We start from the raw sequence: 16,798 nt of genomic DNA on the forward strand, positions 1-16,798 counted from the left end.
CTCAGTGTGAGTCTATGGGTCTCTGTGTGATGAGTGTATGGGTCTCTATGTGAGTAGTCTATGGGTCTCTGTGTGAGTAGTCTATGGGTGTCTGTGTGAGTAGTATATGGGTCTCTGTGTGAGTAGTCTATGGGTGTCTGTGTGAGTAGTCTATGGGTCTCTGTGTGAGTAGTCTATGGGTCTCTGTGTGAGTCTACGGGTCTCTGTGTGAGTAGTTTTTGGGTGTCTGTGTGATGAGTCTATGGGTCTCTGTGTGAGTAGTCTATGGGTGTCTGTGTGATGAGTCTATGGGTCTCTGTGTGAGTAGTCTATTGGTGTCTGTGTGAGTAGTCTATGGGTGTCTGTGTGAGTAGTCTATGGGTCTCTGTGTGATGAGTCTATGGGTCTCTGTGTGAGTAGTCTATGGGTGTCTGTGTGAGTAGTCTATGGGTCTCTGTGTGATGAGTCTATGGGTCTCTGTGTGAGTAGTCTATGGGTCTCTGTGTGAGTAGTCTAAGGGTCTCTGTGTGATGAGTCTATGGGTCTCTGTGTGAGTAGTCTATGGGTGTCTGTGTGAGTCTATGGGTCTCTGTGTGAGAAGTCTATGGGTTTCTGTGTGAATAGTCTATGGGTGTCTGTGTGAGTAGTCTATGGGTCTCTGTGTGAGTCTATGGGTCTCCGTGTGATGAGTCTATGGGTCTCTGTGTGAGTAGTCTATGGGTCTCTGTGTGAGTAGTCTATGGGTCTCTGTGTGAGTAGTCTATGGGTCTCTGTGTGAGTAGTCTATGGGTCTCTGTGTGAGTAGTCTATGGGTCTCTGCGTGAGTCTATGGGTCTCTGTGTGAGTAGTCTATGGGTCTCTGTGTGAGTCTGTGGGTCTCTGTGTGAGTAGTCTATGGGTCTCTGTGTGATGAGTCTATGGGTCTCTTTGTGAGTAGTCTATGGGTCACTGTGTGATGAGTCTATGGATCTCTGTGTGAGTAGTCTATGGGTGTCTGTGTGAGTCTATGGGGCTCTGTGTGAGTAGTCTATGGATATCTGTGTGAGTCTATGGGTCTCTGTGTGATGAGTCTATGGGTCTCTGTGTGAGTAGTCTATGGGTCTCTGTGTGAGTAGTCTATGGGTGTCTGTGTGAGTAGTCTATGGGTCTCTGTGTGATGAGTCTATGGGTCTCTGTGTGAGTAGTCTAAGGGTCTCTGTGTGATGAGTCTATGGGTCTCTGTGTGAGTAGTCTATGGGTGTCTGTGTGAGTCTATGGGTCTCTGTGTGAGAAGTCTATGGGTTTCTGTGTGAATAGTCTATGGGTCTTTGTGTGATGAGTCTATGGGTCTCAGTGTGAGTAGTCTATGGGTGTCTGTGTGAGTCTATGGGTCTCTGTGTGAGTAGTCTATGGGTATCTGTGTGAGTCTATGGGTCTCTGTGTGATTAGTCTATGGGTTTCTGTGTGAGTAGTCTATGGGTGTCTGTGTGATGAGTCTATGGGTCTCTGTGTGAGTAGTCTATGGGTGTCTGTGTGAGTAGTCTATGGGTGTCTGTGTGAGTAATCTGTGGGTCTCAGTGTGAGTCTATGGGTCTCTGTGTGATAAGTCTATGGGTCTCTGTGTGAGTAGTCTATGGGTCTCTGTGTGAGTAGTCTGTGGGTGTCTGTGTGATGAGTCTATGGGTCTCTGTGTGAGTAGCTTATGGGTGTCTGTGTGATGAGTCTATGGGTCTCTGTGTGAGTAGTCTATGGGTGTCTGTGTGAGTAGTCTATGGGTCTCTGTGTGAGTAGTCTATGGGTCTCTGTGTGAGTAGTCTATGGGTCTCTGTGTGAGTCTATGGGTCTCTGTGTGAGTAGTCTTTGGGTGTCTGTGTGATGAGTCTATGGATCTCTGTGTGAGTAGTCTATGGGTGTCTGTGTGAGTCTATGGATCTCTGTGTGAGTAGTCTATGGGTCTCTGTGTGAGTAGTCTATGGGTCTCTGTGTGAGTCTATGGGTCTCTGTGTGAGTAGTCTTTGGGTGTCTGCGTGATGAGTCTATGGGTCTCTGTGTGGGTCTATGGGTCTCTGTGTGAGTAGTCTATGGGTGTCTGTGTGAGTAGGCTATGGGTCTCTGTGTGATGAGTCTATGGGTCTCTGTGTGAGTAGTCTATGGGTGTCTGTGTGAGTAGTCTATGGGTCTCCGTGTGATGAGTCTATGGGTCTCTGTGTGAGTAGTCTATGGGTGTCTGTGTGAGCAGTCTATGGGTCTCCGTGTGATGAGTCTATGGGTCTCTGTGTGAGTAGTCTATGGGTGTCTGTGTGAGTAGTCTATGGGTCTCCGTGTGATGAGTCTATGGGTCTCTGTGTGAGTAGTCTATGGGTGTCTCTGTGAGTAGTCTATGGGTCTCCGTGTGATGAGTCTATGGGTCTCTGTGTGAGTAGTCTATGGGTCTCTGTGTGAGTAGTCTATGGGTCTCTGTGTGAGTCTATGGGTCTCCATGTGATGAGTCTATGGGTCTCTGTGTGAGTAGTCTATGGGTCTCTGTGTGAGTAGTCTATGGGTCTCTGTGTGAGTAGTCTATGGGTCTCTGTGTGAGTAGTCTATGGGTCTCTGTGTGAGTAGTCTATGGGTCTTTGTGTGAGTCTATGAGTCTCTATGTGAGTAGTCCTTGGGTGTCTGTGTGATGAGTCTATGGGTCTCTGTGTGGGTCTATGGGTCTCTGTGTGAGTAGTCTATGGGTGTCTGTGTGAGTAGTCTATGGGTCTCTGTGTGAGTCTATGAGTCTCTATGTGAGTAGTCTTTGGGTGTCTGTGTGATGAGTCTATGGGTCTCTGTGTGGGTCTATGGGTCTCTGTGTGAGTAGTCTATGGGTCTCTGTGTGAGTAGTCTATGGGTGTCTGTGTGAGTAGGCTATGGGTCTCTCTGTGATGAGTCTATGGGTCTCTGTTTGAGTAGTCTATGGGTTTTACATTTTGATTTAAAGCTTTCGTGACTGCAGTAATTCATATTCTTAGCTCTTTCGGTAAAGTCACGTTGAAGGGAAACAATAAAATAATCAAATATATAAAACAATAAGAATTCTCACGACATTTCGACCATAACACGAACGGTCATCAACAGGTGTGTCGGTTTGCATAAATTTATTCATTTCTAAACGGAATATTTATTTATTTATATTGAAAAAGCGCCACCGCCACGCGCAGCAATTTGGCAGTTTACTTCGAAGGACTAGTCCATCTATGTTCTGAAAAGAGGAGGGGGCAGACGAAAAATTAATGTATGCTGTCTGAAAGCCACTGTAAGCGTGAACAATCAATTAAGACCTGAAATGGTTTATCAAATCTTTCCAATGATTGCATAGCCAGAATCCATCTTCTCGGTTGAAATTGTCTCTGTGCTTGTATATGTGGATAGCCTCATGAACGAATCTCTCATGGTAGCCAGATGGCTTACAAAGAACCTCTGTCTTGGAAAAGTCAATGTCATGTGAGCCTACTGAATTATAACAATGAACTGCCAGGGCCAAGGTGTTGGTCCTACCGTGTTTAAGGTCTGCTTTGTGTTCACGAATGCGGTCCGAGACATGGCGTTTGGTTTCTCCAATGTAACTACTACCACAGAGGCAACTTAGTTTGTAGACACCAGGGTACTGTATGACCGGAATCACATCTTTTACAGACGGAACCAGATCACGGATTTTATGTAATGTGTTGAAACGGACCTGGATCTTGTGTTTATTCAAGATTTTGGAGATCTTTTTTGTGATCCCCGCAATGTAGGGTAAAGTGATGGTTTTGAAAGGCTCCTCAAGAGGGTCCTTCTTCATGGTTTGAGTGATAGCTTTGCCGATTGTATAGTCGGAGTAACCATTAGCCTTAAGAGCTTGGTGTACGTGCTTGAGTTCACTGCCTATGTGTTCCTGGTCGGATATGCATTGGGCTCTATGATACAGAGTCTTAATGAGACAGTTCTTCTGTGATGGATGGTGGTGGCAATCCGGTTTCAGATAAGCATCCGTATGGGTAGCTTTCCTGTAGACAGAGTGGCTCATTGAACCATCAGGTCTCTTTTTAATTAGGACATCCAAAAAAGGTAGCTTGCCATCTTTTTCGACTTCCATGGTAAATCTGATGGCTGGGTGTATGGAATTGATGTGTTCGAAGAATTGGTCTAGAGCAGGCCGGCCATGTGCCCAGATGACAAAAGTGTCATCCACGTACCTCTTCCATAAGGTTGGGCGCAGAGTGGCAGTCTGGATGGCGTCAGTCTCAAATTTCTCCATGAAAATGTTAGCTATAACCGGAGATAGGGGGGAGCCCATTGGGGTGCCCTCAGTTTGTTTATAGAAAGTTCCATTCCAAGTGAAGTATGTATTGGTTTAACAGTGTCTCACCAGGGGGGGTACCTCAGTGTTTAGTCCTTGATGAACCAAGTCTTTAATGATTGCGATGGTGTCAGGTACAGGAACCTTGGTGAATAAGGAAACTACGTCAAAACTGACAAGCAGGTCGTCTGGGGACAGGGAAATAACCTTGATTGACGATACCAGGTGAGTAGAATTTTGTACCGCAGAGGTGTTTTTTCCAGTGAAAGGACGCAGGATTTCAGACAAAAAAACGAGCCAGTTTGTAGGTGGGGGAGTTGATAGTAGAGATGATGGGACAAAGGGGTGTATCTACTTTATGTATTTTTGGTAAGCCGTATAATCTTGGTGGCCTGGCAGCAGAAGGTTTCAACGAAAACTGTTTAGATTGATCAATTAATGCGGTTGAATCAGAAATTATTCCGTTGGTTTGTGTGACGAGGCTGTTGGTGGGATCACTTTTTATTTTTGTATAACTACCATTGTCGAGTAATTATTTAATTTAGTTGTTGTATTCTATTTTATCCATGATGACAGGAGCATTGCCCTTGTCAGCTGAGAGGACTACAATATCATCCCTCTTTTTTAATTTATATAATTCAAAACGCTCAACTTTGCTGAGGTTGCTAGCTGGCATCTTAGCGTTTTTGAGGGCTGCAGCAATTTCAGATCTTGCTACGTCTGCAGCGATGTGACCCAGGTCCCTGAGAGCAACGTCTACTTGGGCAATTATATCATTAACTGGTATGTGTTTAGGTTTGACTGCAAAGTTTAGACCTTTAGCTAAAACGGATTTCAGACCATCGGAAATAGAACTGTTACTGCGATTAATTACGACTTTGTTAACGTCTAACTTTTTGGTGTGTGGGTCCGGTCTTTTGTTGAAGAGGAGGTTAAATTTGGAAATCAGGTTGTCCCTACATTTGGTCGACATAGTAGCAGCTGAAGAGGCAGTCATATTGTCTACATGTTCCCAATCCGATGTGGACATTGTTGCCGTCAATGATAAGTGTGATTTGTAGAGTGTCTTGTCTAACTGATCTAGTTTGGTGCGTATAAGTCTGATTTTTTCTGAGATAAGAGTAAAGCTAGTTTTGAAAAGAATTCGTTTCGCATTAGAAGAAGTTACAGCAGCAGAGGTCAGTGTAAATGCGATTGGTATTACCCCAGAGTCGCGGCATCTCTTCAGAAAGGTGAGAGACTCGATCAGCTGAGCCTTCTTATCCCGGAGTTTGTTGAAGGATCTTAAAGTTAGGTGAAAACCCTCCCAGTAGAGGCGGTAAAATTTTTATTTAAAGCTTTCATGACTGCAGTAATTCATATTCTTAGCTCTTTCGGTAAAGTCACGTTGAAGGGAAACTATAAAATAATAAAATATATATAAAACAATACAAATTCTCACGACGTTTCGACCATAACACAAACGGTCGTCATCAGGTGTGTCGGTTTGCATAAATGTATTTACTTTTAAACGGTGTATTTATTTATTTATAATAAAAACACGTCAGCGCCACGCGCAGCGATTTGGCAGTTTATTTAGAAGGACTAGTCCATCAATGTTCTGAAAAGAGGAGGGGGGAGACGAAAAATTAATGTATGCTGTCTGAAAGCCACTGTAAGTGTGAACAATCAATTAAGACCTGAAATGGTTTATCAAATCTTTCCAATGATTGCTAAGCCAGAATCCATCTTCTCGGTTGAAATTGTCTCTGTGCTTGTATATGTGGATAGCCTCATGAACGAATCTCTCATGGTAGCCAGATGGCTTACAAAGAACCTCTGTCTTGGAAAAGTCAATGTCATGTGAGCCTACTGAATTATAACAATGATCTGCCACGGCCGAGGTGTTGGTCCTACCGTGTTTAAGGTCTGCTTTGTGTTCACGAATGCGGTCCGAGACATGGCGTTTGGTTTCTCCAATGTAACTATTACCACAGAGGCAACTTAGTTTGTAGACACCAGGGTACTGTATGTCCGGAATCACATCTTTTACAGACGGAACCAGATCACGGATTTTATGTAATGTGTTGAAACGGACCTGGATCTTGTGTTTATTCAAGATTTTGGAGATCTTTTTTGTGATCCCCGCAATGTAGGGTAAAGTGATGGTTTTGAAAGGCTCCTCAAGAGGGTCCTTCTTCATGGTGTGAGTGATAGCTTTGCGGATTGTATAGTTGGAGTAACCATTAGCCTTAAGAGCTTGGTGTACGTGCTTGAGTTCACTGCCTATGTGTTCCTGGTCGGATATGCATTGGGCTCTATGATACAGAGTCTTAATGAGAGAGTTCTTCTGTGATGGATGGTGGTGGGAATCCGGTTTCAGATAAGCATCCGTATGGGTAGCTTTCCTGTAGACAGAGTGGCTCATTGAACCATCAGGTCTCTTTTTAATTAGGACATCCAAAAATGGTAGCTTGCCATCTTTTTCAACTTCCATGGTAAATCTGATGGCTGGGTGTATGGAATTGATGTGTTCGAAGAATTGGTCTAGAGCAGGCCGGCCATGTGGCCAGATGACAAAAGTGTCATCCATGTACCTCTTCCATAAGGTTGGGCACAGAGTGGCAGTCTGGATGGTGTCAGTCTCAAATTTCTCCATGAAAATGTTAGCTATAACTGGACATAGGGGGGAGCCCATTGGGGTGCCCTCAGTTTGTTTGTAGAAAGTTCCATTCCAAGTGAAGTATGTATTGGTTAAACAGTGTCTCACCAGGGGGGGGTACCTCATTGTTTAGTCCTTGATGAACCAAGTCTGCAATGATTGCGATGGTGTCAGGTACAGGAACCTTGGTGAATAAGGAAACTACATCAAAACTGACAAGCAGGTCGTCTGGGGACAGGGAAATACCCTTGATTGTCGATACCAGGTGAGTAGAATTTTGTACCGCAGAGGTGGTTTTTCCAGTGAAAGGACGCAGGATTTCAGACAAAAAACGAGCCAGTTTGTAGGTGGGGGAGTTGATAGTAGAGACGATGGGACGAAGGGGTGTATCTACTTTATGTAATTTTGGTAAGCCGTATAATCTTGGTGGCCTGGCAGCAGAAGGTTTCAACGAAAACTGTTTAGATTGATCAATTAACGCGGTTGAATCAGAAATTATTTTGTTGGTTTGTGTGACGAGGCTGTTGGTGGGATCTCTTTTTATTTTTGTATAACTACCATCGTCGAGTAATTCTTTAATTTTGTTGTTGTATTCTATTTTATCCATGATGACAGCAGCATTGTCCTTGTCAGCTGAGAGGACTACAATATCATCCCTCTTCTTTAATTTATATAATTCAAAACGCTCATCTTTGCTGAGGTTGCTAGCTGGCATCTTAGCATTTTTGAGCGTTGCAGCGATTTCAGATCTTGCTACGTCTGCAGCGATGTGACCCAGGCCCCTGAGAGCAACGTCTACTTGGGCAATTCTATCATTAACTGGTATGTGTTTAGGTGTGACTGCAAAGTTTAGACCTTTAGCTAAAACGGATTTCAGACCATCGGAAATAGAACTGTTACTGCGATTAATTACGACTTTGTTAACGTCTAACTTTTTGGTGTGTGGGTCCGGTCTTTTGTTGAAGAGGAGGTTCAATTTGGAAATCAGGTTGTCCTTACATTTGGTCGACATAGTAGCAGCTGAAGAGGCAGTCATATTGTCTACATGTTCCCAATCCGATGTGGACATTGTTGCCGTCAATGATAAGTGTGATTTGTAGAGTGTCTTGTCTAACTGATCTAGTTCGGTGCGTATAAGTCTGATTTTTTCTGAGATAAGAGCTAAGCTAGTTTTGAAAATAATTCGTTTCGCATTAGAAGAAGTTACAGCAGCAGAGGTCAGTGTAAATGCGATTGGTATTACCCCAGAGTCGCAGCATCTCTTCAGAAAGGTGAGAGACTCGATCAGCTGAGCCTTCTTATCCCGGAGTTTGTTGAAGGATCTTAAAGTTATGAGAAAACCCTCCCCGTAGAGGCGGTTAAATTTTGATTTAAAGCTTTCGTGACTGCAGTAATTCATATTCTTAACTCTTTCGGTAAAGTCACATTGAAGGGAAACAATAAAATATATATAAAACAATAAAAATTCTCATGACGTTTCGACCATAACACAAACGGTCATCATCAGGTGTGTCGGTTTGCATAAATGTATTTACTTTTAAACGGTGTTTTTATTTGTTTATAAAAAAAACGTCAGCGCCACGCACAGCGATTTGGCAGTTTATTTAGAAGGACTAGTCCATCTATGTTCTGAAAAGAGGAGGGGGGAGACGAAAAATTAATGTATGCTGTCTGAAAGCCACTGTAAGTGTGAACAATCAATTAAGACCTGAAATGGTTTATCAAATCTTTCCAATGATTGCTAAGCCAGAATCCATCTTCTCGGTTGAAATTGTCTCTGTGCTTGTATATGTGGATAGCCTCATGAACGAATCTCTCATGGTAGCCAGATGGCTTACAAAGAACCTCTGTCTTGGAAAAGTCAATGTCATGTGAGCCTACTGAATTATAACAATGATCTGCCAGGGCCAAGGTGTTGGTCCTACCGTGTTTAAGGTCTGCTTTGTGTTCACGAATGCGGTCCGAAACATGGCGTTTGGTTTCTCCAATGTAACTACTACCACAGAGGCAACTTAGTTTGTAGACACCAGGGTACTGTATGTCCGGAATCACATCTTTTACAGACGGAACCAGATCACGGATTTTATGTAATGTGTTGAAACGGACCTGGATCTTGTGTTTATTCAAGATTTTGGAGATCTTTTTTGTGATCCCCGCAATGTAGGGTAAAGTGATGGTTTTGAAAGGCTCCTCAAGAGGGTCCTTCTTCATGGTTTGAGTGATAGCTTTGCGGATTGTATATTCGGAGTAACCATTAGCCTTAAGAGCTTGGTGTACGTGCTTGAGTTCACTGCCTATGTGTTCCTGGTCGGATATGCATTGGGCTCTATGATACAGAGTCTTAATGAGAGAGTTCTTCTGTGATGGATGGTGGTGGCAATCCGGTTTCAGATAAGCATCCGTATGGGTAGCTTTCCTGTAGACAGAGTGGCTCATTGAACCATCAGGTCTCTTTTTAATTAGGACATCCAAAAAAGGTAGCTTGCCATCTTTTTCGACTTCCATGGTAAATCTGATGGCTGGGTGTATGGAATTGATGTGTTCGAAGAATTGGTCTAGAGCAGGCCGGCCATGTGGCCAGATGACAAAAGTGTCATCCACGTACCTCTTCCATAAGGTTGGGCGCAGAGTGGCAGTCTGGATGGCGTCAGTCTCAAATTTCTCCATGAAAATGTTAGCTATAACCGGAGATAGGGGGGAGCCCATTGGGGTGCCCTCAGTTTGTTTGTAGAAAGTTCCATTCCAAGTGAAGTATGTATTGGTTAAACAGTGTCTCACCAGGGGGGGGTACCTCATTGTTTAGTCCTTGATGAACCAAGTCTGCAATGATTGCGATGGTGTCAGGTACAGGAACCTTGGTGAATAAGGAAACTACATCAAAACTGACAAGCAGGTCGTCTGGGGACAGGGAAATACCCTTGATTGTCGATACCAGGTGAGTAGAATTTTGTACCGCAGAGGTGGTTTTTCCAGTGAAAGGACGCAGGATTTCAGACAAAAAACGAGCCAGTTTGTAGGTGGGGGAGTTGATAGTAGAGACGATGGGACGAAGGGGTGTATCTACTTTATGTAATTTTGGTAAGCCGTATAATCTTGGTGGCCTGGCAGCAGAAGGTTTCAACGAAAACTGTTTAGATTGATCAATTAACGCGGTTGAATCAGAAATTATTTTGTTGGTTTGTGTGACGAGGCTGTTGGTGGGATCTCTTTTTATTTTTGTATAACTACCATCGTCGAGTAATTCTTTAATTTTGTTGTTGTATTCTATTTTATCCATGATGACAGCAGCATTGTCCTTGTCAGCTGAGAGGACTACAATATCATCCCTCTTCTTTAATTTATATAATTCAAAACGCTCATCTTTGCTGAGGTTGCTAGCTGGCATCTTAGCGTTTTTGAGCGTTGCAGCGATTTCAGATCTTGCTACGTCTGCAGCGATGTGACCCAGGCCCCTGAGAGCAACGTCTACTTGGGCAATTCTATCATTAACTGGTATGTGTTTAGGTGTGACTGCAAAGTTTAGACCTTTAGCTAAAACGGATTTCAGACCATCGGAAATAGAACTGTTACTGCGATTAATTACGACTTTGTTAACGTCTAACTTTTTGGTGTGTGGGTCCGGTCTTTTGTTGAAGAGGAGGTTCAATTTGGAAATCAGGTTGTCCTTACATTTGGTCGACATAGTAGCAGCTGAAGAGGCAGTCATATTGTCTACATGTTCCCAATCCGATGTGGACATTGTTGCCGTCAATGATAAGTGTGATTTGTAGAGTGTCTTGTCTAACTGATCTAGTTCGGTGCGTATAAGTCTGATTTTTTCTGAGATAAGAGCTAAGCTAGTTTTGAAAATAATTCGTTTCGCATTAGAAGAAGTTACAGCAGCAGAGGTCAGTGTAAATGCGATTGGTATTACCCCAGAGTCGCAGCATCTCTTCAGAAAGGTGAGAGACTCGATCAGCTGAGCCTTCTTATCCCGGAGTTTGTTGAAGGATCTTAAAGTTATGAGAAAACCCTCCCCGTAGAGGCGGTTAAATTTTGATTTAAAGCTTTCGTGACTGCAGTAATTCATATTCTTAACTCTTTCGGTAAAGTCACGTTGAAGGGAAACAATAAAATATATATAAAACAATAAAAATTCTCATGACGTTTCGACCATAACACAAACGGTCATCATCAGGTGTGTCGGTTTGCATAAATGTATTTACTTTTAAACGGTGTTTTTATTTGTTTATAAAAAACGTCAGCGCCACGCACAGCGATTTGGCAGTTTATTTAGAAGGACTAGTCTATCTATGTTCTGAAAAGAGGAGGGGGGAGACGAAAAATTAATGTATGCTGTCTGAAAGCCACTGTAAGCGTGAACAATCAATTAAGACCTGAAATGGTTTATCAAATCTTTCCAATGATTGCTAAGCCAGAATCCATCTTCTCGGTTGAAATTGTCTCTGTGCTTGTATATGTGGATAGCCTCATGAACGAATCTCTCATGGTAGCCAGATGGCTTACAAAGAACCTCTGTCTTGGAAAAGTCAATGTCATGTGAGCCTACTGAATTATAACAATGATCTGCCAGGGCCAAGGTGTTGGTCCTACCGTGTTTAAGGTCTGCTTTGTGTTCACGAATGCGGTCCGAAACATGGCGTTTGGTTTCTCCAATGTAACTACTACCACAGAGGCAACTTAGTTTGTAGACACCAGGGTACTGTATGTCCGGAATCACATCTTTTACAGACGGAACCAGATCACGGATTTTATGTAATGTGTTGAAACGGACCTGGATCTTGTGTTTATTCAAGATTTTGGAGATCTTTTTTGTGATCCCCGCAATGTAGGGTAAAGTGATGGTTTTGAAAGGCTCCTCAAGAGGGTCCTTCTTCATGGTTTGAGTGATAGCTTTGCGGATTGTATATTCGGAGTAACCATTAGCCTTAAGAGCTTGGTGTACGTGCTTGAGTTCACTGCCTATGTGTTCCTGGTCAGATATGCATTGGGCTCTATGATACAGAGTCTTAATGAGAGAGTTCTTCTGTGATGGATGGTGGTGGCAATCCGGTTTCAGATAAGCATCCGTATGGGTAGCTTTCCTGTAGACAGAGTGGCTCATTGAACCATCAGGTCTCTTTTTAATTAGGACATCCAAAAAAGGTAGCTTGCCATCTTTTTCGACTTCCATGGTAAATCTGATGGCTGGGTGTATGGAATTGATGTGTTCGAAGAATTGGTCTAGAGCAGGCCGGCCATGTGCCCAGATGACAAAAGTGTCATCCACGTACCTCTTCCATAAGGTTGGGCGCAGAGTGGCAGTCTGGATGGCGTCAGTCTCAAATTTCTCCATGAAAATGTTAGCTATAACCGGAGATAGGGGGGAGCCCATTGGGGTGCCCTCAGTTTGTTTGTAGAAAGTTCCATTCCAAGTGAAGTATGTATTGGTTTAACAGTGTCTCACCAGGGGGGGTACCTCAGTGTTTAGTCCTTGATGAACCAAGTCTTCAATGATTGCGATGGTGTCAGGTACAGGAACCTTGGTGAATAAGGAAACTACATCAAAACTGACAAGCAGGTCGTCTGGGGACAGGGAAATACCATTGATTGTCGATACCAGGTGAGTAGAATTTTGTACCGCAGAGGTGGTTTTTCCAGTGAAAGGACACAGGATTTCAGACAAAAAACGAGCCAGTTTGTAGGTGGGGGAGTTGATAGTAGAGATGATGGGACAAAGGGGTGTATCTACTTTATGTATTTTTGGTAAGCCGTATAATCTTGGTGGCCTGGCAGCAGAAGGTTTCAACGAAAACTGTTTAGATTGATCAATTAATGCGGTTGAATCAGAAAATATTTCGTTGGTTTGTGTGACGAGGCTGTTGGTGGGATCTCTTTTTATTTTTGTATAACTACCATTGTCGAGTAATTATTTAATTTTGTTGTTGTATTCTATTTTATCCATGATGACAGGAGCATTGCCCTTGTCAGCTGAGAGGACTACAATATCATCCCTCTTTTTTAATTTATATAATTCAAAACGCTCAACTTTGCTGAGGTTGCTAGCTGGCATCTTAGCGTTTTTGAGGGCTGCAGCGATTTCAGATCTTGCTACGTCTGCAGCGATGTGACCCAGGTCCCTGAGAGCAACGTCAACTTGGGCAATTATATCATTAACTGGTATGTGTTTAGGTTTGACTGCAAAGTTTAGACCTTTAGCTAAAACGGATTTCAGACCATCGGAAATAGAACTGTTACTGCGATTAATTACGACTTTGTTAACGTCTAACTTTTTGGTGTGTGGGTCCGGTCTTTTGTTGAAGAGGAGGTTAAATTTGGAAATCAGGTTGTCCCTACATTTGGTCGACATAGCAGCAGCTGAAGAGGCAGTCATATTGTCTACATGTTCCCAATCCGATGTGGACATTGTTGCCGTCAATGATAAGTGTGATTTGTAGAGTGTCTTGTCTAACTGATCTAGTTTGGTGCGTATAAGTCTGATTTTTTCTGAGATAAGAGCTAAGCTAGTTTTGAAAATAATTCGTTTCGCATTAGAAGAAGTTACAGCAGCAGAGGTCAGTGTAAATGCGATTGGTATTACCCCAGAGTCGCGGCATCTCTTCAGAAAGGTGAGAGACTCGATCAGCTGAGCCTTCTTATCCCGGAGTTTGTTGAAGGATCTTAAAGTTAGGTGAAAACCCTCCCAGTAGAGGTGGTTAAATTTTTATTTAAAGCTTTCATGACTGCAGTAATTCATATTCTTAGCTCTTTCGGTAAAGTCACGTTGAAGGGAAACAATAAAATAATAAAATATATATAAAACAATACAAATTCTCACGACGTTTCGACCATAACACAAACGGTCGTCATCAGGTGTGTCGGTTTGCATAAATTTATTTACTTTTAAACGGTGTTTTTATTTATTTATAATAAAAACACGTCAGCGCCACGCGCAGCGATTTGGCAGTTTATTTAGAAGGACTAGTCCATCTATGTTCTGAAAAGAGGAGGGGGGAGACGAAAAATTAATGTATGCTAGTCTGAAAGCCACTGTAAGCGTGAACAATCAATTAAGACCTGAAATGGTTTATCAAATCCTTCCAATGATTGCTAAGCCAGAATCCATCTTCTCGGTTGAAATTGTCTCTGTGCTTGTATATGTGGATAGCCTCATGAACAAATCTCTCATGGTAGCCAGATGGCTTACAAAGAACCTCTGTCTTGGAAAAGTCAATGTCATGTGAGCCTACTGAATTATAACAATGATCTGCCATGGCCGAGGTGTTGGTCCTACCGTGTTTAAGGTCTGCTTTGTGTTCACGAATGCGGCCCGAGACATGGCGTTTGGTTTCTCCAATGTAACTACTACCACAGAGGCAACTTAGTTTGTAGACACCAGGGTACTGTATGCTTGGAATCACATCTTTTACAGACGGAACCAGATCACGGATTTTATGTAATGTGTTGAAACGGACCTGGATCTTGTGTTTATTCAAGATTTTGGAGATCTTTTTTGTGATCCCCGCAATGTAGGGTAAAGTGATGGTTTTGAAAGGCTCCTCAAGAGGGTCCTTCTTCATGGTTTGAGTGATAGCTTTGCGGATTGTATAGTCGGAGTAACCATTAGCCTTAAGAGCTTGGTGTACGTGCTTGAGTTCACTGCCTATGTGTTTCTGGTCGGATATGCATTGGGCTCTATGATACAGAGTCTTAATGAGAGAGATCTTCTGTGATGGATGGTGGTGGGAATCCGGTTTCAGATAAGCATCCGTATGGGTAGCTTTCCTGTAGACAGAGTGGCTCATTGAACCATCAGGTCTCTTTTTAATTAGGACATCCAAAAAAGGTAGCTTGCCATCTTTTTCTACTTCCATGGTAAATCTGATGGCTGGGTGTATGGACTTGATGTGTTCGAAGAATTGGTCTAGAGCAGGCCGGCCATGTGGCCAGATGACAAAAGTGTCATCCACGTACCTCTTCCATAAGGTTGGGCGCAGAGTGGCAGTCTGGATCGAGTCAATCTCAAATTTCTCCAGGAAAATGTTAGCTATAACCGGAGATAGGGGGGAGCCCATTGGGGTGCCCTCACTTTGTTTGTAGAAAGTTCCATTCCAAGTGAAGTATGTATTGGTTAAACAGTGTCTCACCAGGGGGGGGTACCTCATTGTTTAGTCCTTGATGAACCAAGTCTGCAATGATTGCGATGGTGTCAGGTACAGGAACCTTGGTGAATAAGGAAACTACATCAAAACTGACAAGCAGGTCGTCTGGGGACAGGGAAATACCCTTGATTGTCGATACCAGGTGAGTAGAATTTTGTAACGGAGAGGTGGTTTTTCCAGTGAAAGGACGCAGGATTTCGGACAAAAAACGAGCCAGTTTGTAGGTGGGGGAGTTGATAGTAGAGACGATGGGACGAAGGGGTCTATCTACTTTATGTATTTTTGGTAAGCCGTATAATCTTGGTGGCCTGGCAGCAGAAGGCTTCAACGAAAACTGTTTAGATTGATCAATTAATGCGGTTGAATCAGAAATTATTTTGTTGGTTTGTGTGACGAGGCTGTTGGTGGGATCTCTTTTTATTATTGTTTAACTACCATCGTCGAGTAATTCTTTAATTTTGGTGTTGTATTCTATTTTATCCATGATGACAGTAGCATTGTCCTTGTCAGCTGAGAGGACTACAATATCATCCCTCTTTTTTAATTTATATAATTCAAAACGCTCATCTTTGCTGAGGTTGCTAGCTGCCATCTTAGCGTTTTTGAGGGTTGCAGCGATTTCAGATCTTGCTACGTCTGCAGCGATGTGACCCAGGCCCCTGCGAGCAATGTCTACTTGGGCAATTATATCATGGGTGTCTGTGTGAGTAGTCTAGGGGTGTCTGTGTGAGTAGTCTATGGATCTCTGCGTGAGTAGTCTATGGGTCTCTGTGTGAGTCTATGGGTCTCTGTGTGATGAGTCTATGGGTCTCTGTGTGAGTAGTCTATGGGTGTCTGTGTGATGAGTCTATGGGTCTCTGTGTGAGTAGTCTATGGGTCTCTGTGTGAGTAGTCTATGGGTCTCTGTGTGAGTCTATGGGTCTCTGTGTGAGTAGTCTATGGGTCTCTGTGTGAGTAGTCTATGGGTCTCTGTGTGATGAGTCTATGGGTCTCTGCGTGGGGCAGTGCCAATTCTCACCGATGACAGAGAGGTTGACCCTCCCCTCGAAGTTACCGTGGGGGAAGGTGGCCACGTGACAGAGGAAGAGGCCCCCGTCGCCAGCCCCCACGTCCAGCAGCTCCAGAGAGACGTCGCCGGGAGGCCCCCCAACGCGGAACCGCAGTCGGCCCGCGAGGGACGAGTTGGAGTACGCCGTGCCGTGCAGCGGGCTGAGCGCGGCCAAATTGGCCCCCGCCCAGACGTCGTCACGGGAGGCCTTCAGCCAGTTGGCCTGCACCATCACCACGGCCGCACCCCACAGGACGCAGCGCTGCAGCGCCACCTTCTGGCCGTCCGTGTCGACACCCACACGAGGGGCTGGGTGGGAAGACCACACAGAGACCCATAGAGTGCTCATAGAGACCCATAGACTACTCATACAGACCCATAGACTACTCACGCAGAGACCCATAATCTACTCATAGAGACACCCATAGACTACTCACGCAGAGACCCATAGACTACTCACGCAGAGACCCATAGACTACTCACGCAGAGACCCATAGACTACTCACGTAGAGACCTATAGACTACTCATAGAGACCCATAGACTACTCACGCAGAGACCCATAGACTACTCATAGAGACCCATAGACTACTCACGCAGAGACCCATAGACTATTCAAGCAGAGACCCATAGACTATTCACACAGAGACCCATAGACTACTCACGCAGAGACCCATAGACTACTCATGGAGACCCATAGACTACT

At 43.8% G+C, this 16,798-nt stretch overlaps 1 protein-coding gene across 1 annotated transcript in view; it reads right to left on the reverse strand.

Moving 5' to 3' along the window:
• Positions 1 to 15,899: 15,899 nt before the first annotated feature.
• Positions 15,900 to 16,798, reverse strand: part of LOC142920758 (uncharacterized) — a 93,101-nt gene continuing 92,202 nt past the window's right edge. Inside the window, exon 6 of the mRNA XM_076062830.1 lies at positions 15,900 to 16,403. Within this exon, the coding sequence (XP_075918945.1) occupies positions 16,006 to 16,403 (398 nt within the window). The 3' untranslated portion in view covers positions 15,900 to 16,005. The remainder of the gene's footprint in view (positions 16,404 to 16,798) is intronic.

This window comes from Petromyzon marinus, unplaced genomic scaffold, assembly GCF_048934315.1.
Source record: "Petromyzon marinus isolate PM22_M1 ecotype Great Lakes invasive population unplaced genomic scaffold, UKy_Petmar_22M1.pri1.0 PM_G_Scaffold_74, whole genome shotgun sequence".
NCBI lineage: Eukaryota > Metazoa > Chordata > Hyperoartia > Petromyzontiformes > Petromyzontidae > Petromyzon > Petromyzon marinus.